This window comes from Chiloscyllium plagiosum, unplaced genomic scaffold (genome assembly GCF_004010195.1).
Source record: "Chiloscyllium plagiosum isolate BGI_BamShark_2017 unplaced genomic scaffold, ASM401019v2 scaf_38750, whole genome shotgun sequence".
Classification (NCBI taxonomy): Eukaryota; Metazoa; Chordata; class Chondrichthyes; order Orectolobiformes; family Hemiscylliidae; genus Chiloscyllium; species Chiloscyllium plagiosum.
Genome location: NW_025185613.1, coordinates 1 through 2,862, shown reverse-complemented (window position 1 = coordinate 2,862; position 2,862 = coordinate 1). Strand labels below are relative to the sequence as shown.

The 2,862-nt window shown below is 38.3% G+C and overlaps 1 gene segment (V, D, J or C); it reads left to right on the top strand.

Annotated features, from left to right (window-relative positions):
* The first annotated feature begins 529 nt into the window (after positions 1-529).
* On the top strand, positions 530-2,313 carry LOC122545548. The segment is given in 3 exon segments: positions 530-640; positions 769-1,152; positions 2,249-2,313. Coding segments are annotated over 2 exon segments (426 nt in total).
* The last annotated feature ends 549 nt before the right edge of the window (positions 2,314-2,862 follow it).

Sequence of the window (2,862 nt, the reverse complement as noted above, 5' to 3'; positions counted from 1 at the left end):
TTAACTTCTAATTGAATATTCTAAATATAATCATTTTGGACACGCTCTGTATTCAGTTGCCTAAATTGAATTTTGAAATGTTTAGTATGAATTACATGTTATTTTGAGTGCGACAGAGACTTGCAGTATCCAGGGAAGAAAAGCTCAACTGTTTTATTAGATAGCAATATGTTTGAACTTTAATTTTAGTTTTATCTGCTTGTGAATGAATGTAGAAATAAAGGGAGCTAACTTCCAATTGAATTTGTTGTTTTTTTTAAACAAAATACATGCAACTATCATGTGAAACAGACCTGAAGCTACTCAAATTTACTTCCAAAGAAGCTATTCAGCAAAACAAATATCCCAAGATGTGTATGTGTCCATGTTTAAGCAGAACCTCATGTAAAGACATGACCCCATGTGTTCGGGCTGTGCAAGCTGATACCAGGATCCAGTCTGAGCCTCCAGCAGGAAACCAACATGCGGAAGCTGTAAGCCTGCCCCTTCCGATGGCCATATAAATCCTGGGCAATGGACCGTAATTCAACACTCCTGGGTCGGATCTGTTTAGAAAGATCTTAGCAGGACCGCTTCCCACAAGTTATCAGAATGATTGTGTCGACACTTTTTCTCAGTTTGTTACTGACTTTCTTATCATGTGAGTGTTTGTTGTTCAAGTCTCTCTCTATGACTGTCTCAATGTTAGTCTACGGCAGGAATATAAAAGACTCAGCCACCATTTCATCAGCAATAATGCTCATCGTTTATTTGTTTTCTTTTTTAAAGGTGTCCAGTCGGAGGTTGTTTTGACCCAGCCAGAGGCAGAGACTGGCCGTCCCGCAGGCAGCCTGAAACTGACCTGTAAAACCAGCGGGTTCGATCTTAGCAGCTACAGCATGAGCTGGGTCCGACAGGTTCCCGGACAGGGTCTGGAGTGGCTGCTTTGGTACTATGATTCATCCAGCAGTAACTCTGCACCAGCGATTAAGGGTCGATTTACTGCGTCCAAAGACACATCAAACAACATTTTCGCGTTGGACATGGAGAACCTGAAGATCGAAGACACCACCATCTATTCCTGTGCAAGAGACCACAGCGAGAGGAACCAGGGCTGGACCCGTTCAAAAACAGCCCGAGGGAACATTTTGTCAATTCCATCATAAACTGACGGTCAGTACAAGTTTTAAATGCAATTATACCAACTGCAATCTGAAGCAGACCTCAGGCTGCCTCTTACAAAACTATCAAAGAGGAAATGTACCATTTAAACGAGCAAACTGGTGACACAATGGGACAATGTTTTGGGCATGTCATATGTACTGCTAACACTTCCATCAATTAAATGCTCGGACAAAATATTAGTTTTAATATATCTGACAGCTCAGGAAATCGCTGCTAATTGTTCTGTCAACTATGGCATTCATTCTAAACATGATCAGTACTAAATGGCTCTTTCAAATGAAAATTGATACCTCGAGTAAAGAACAGAGAATGAGTGTACTGGTCGACATCATTGTGATACTACAGTGGGTCACAGTGTTGTGCACAGCGACATCCTCATACAAAAACCACTGACAAGTGTTTGTCTCAAATTGGTGATTTCTACCATGGCAGGAGTGAGAAATAATGTGAGATGCAATTTAAACGCAATCCAGTAGTGCTAGTTTGTACAAATGTATAATTTTTTCTACCTTCTTCGTGTTGATTGTCAAGTTAAATGCAGACCAAACCTGGAAAAGTATTCCAAGCTTTCAAAATACAATGGATCGTAAAAGCTGAAATAACACACTGAATCATTTTTAGAGGAGTCTGAATCACTGCTTTCTAGGAAGTGAAGAAATTCTCTGCATTTTACAGTTTACAGTCTGTCATAGTATTTGACACAACGTGTCTCACAGTGATATAACTGGGGTGACACTGCAATTATGATCAATACAAAAACCTATTCAGCCTCCATTGTTTGAAACTAGTCAGTGTTTACTTCTACAAACCGTCTTAACTTGCAGTGTAGTATTAGTTCTGTGCGGTTTAATGCCAGTATCACTATTTCATTTGTAAAAGTGTTGGGTAATTATTGATACACCAGTTGGGGATTTTGAGAATCAGCTCATGTGTTACTCTGTGAAGTATAAAACAGTATTAACATTAATCAAGAATGTTCAGAATTTAATAGCACAGTTATGTGATGAAGATTTATCGTGACTTTATTTTGTCTGTGGTTCTGAAAATATAAAACGATAGCAGATTTTTGATTTGTTTTATACAGAGCTAGTTATTGTGTGACCCAGTCCAGAGGATGTTACACTGTGACGATCTTGATTACTGGGGCCATGGTGACAGTGACTTCAGGTAAGACCCTTGAACTTTCTTAGTGACTTTTTAAAAACTTTCTATTCATGTGACTAATTTCTGAATTAAATGAAACTCAGATTCTGTGCTGAGTTTGGTTTGGTTCGGATTGATTTTTGTTCAGACTGATTACAGACTTCAGTTAAGGCTCAGCAAATAGTTACAATGGGGATGATGGAGTCAGTTACTCGGTGTATCTCTTTTTTTGATCAGATGGGCATTCTGTGTGGCTGGGTGACTTGAAACACCTAATGTCTCTTAATCAGTCAGCTATAAATAATGGTTAATGTCAGTGACACCCTGATTGTGAGTTTTATTATCAACAACAAACGCTAAGAAATCAAAGATGTTCGCGACATTACTAAACATGATTAAAATATGCTAAAATATCATTATTAATTTCTTGAACATATGTTCTTACCCTGATTATATTTTCGCATTTAGTTTGTTAATTAGTTGATGACAAGCAGGTTAGAAACTGTCATAAAATTTTCTTGAGGTGCTATATTGCATTCTGTTGATGAGATTCTG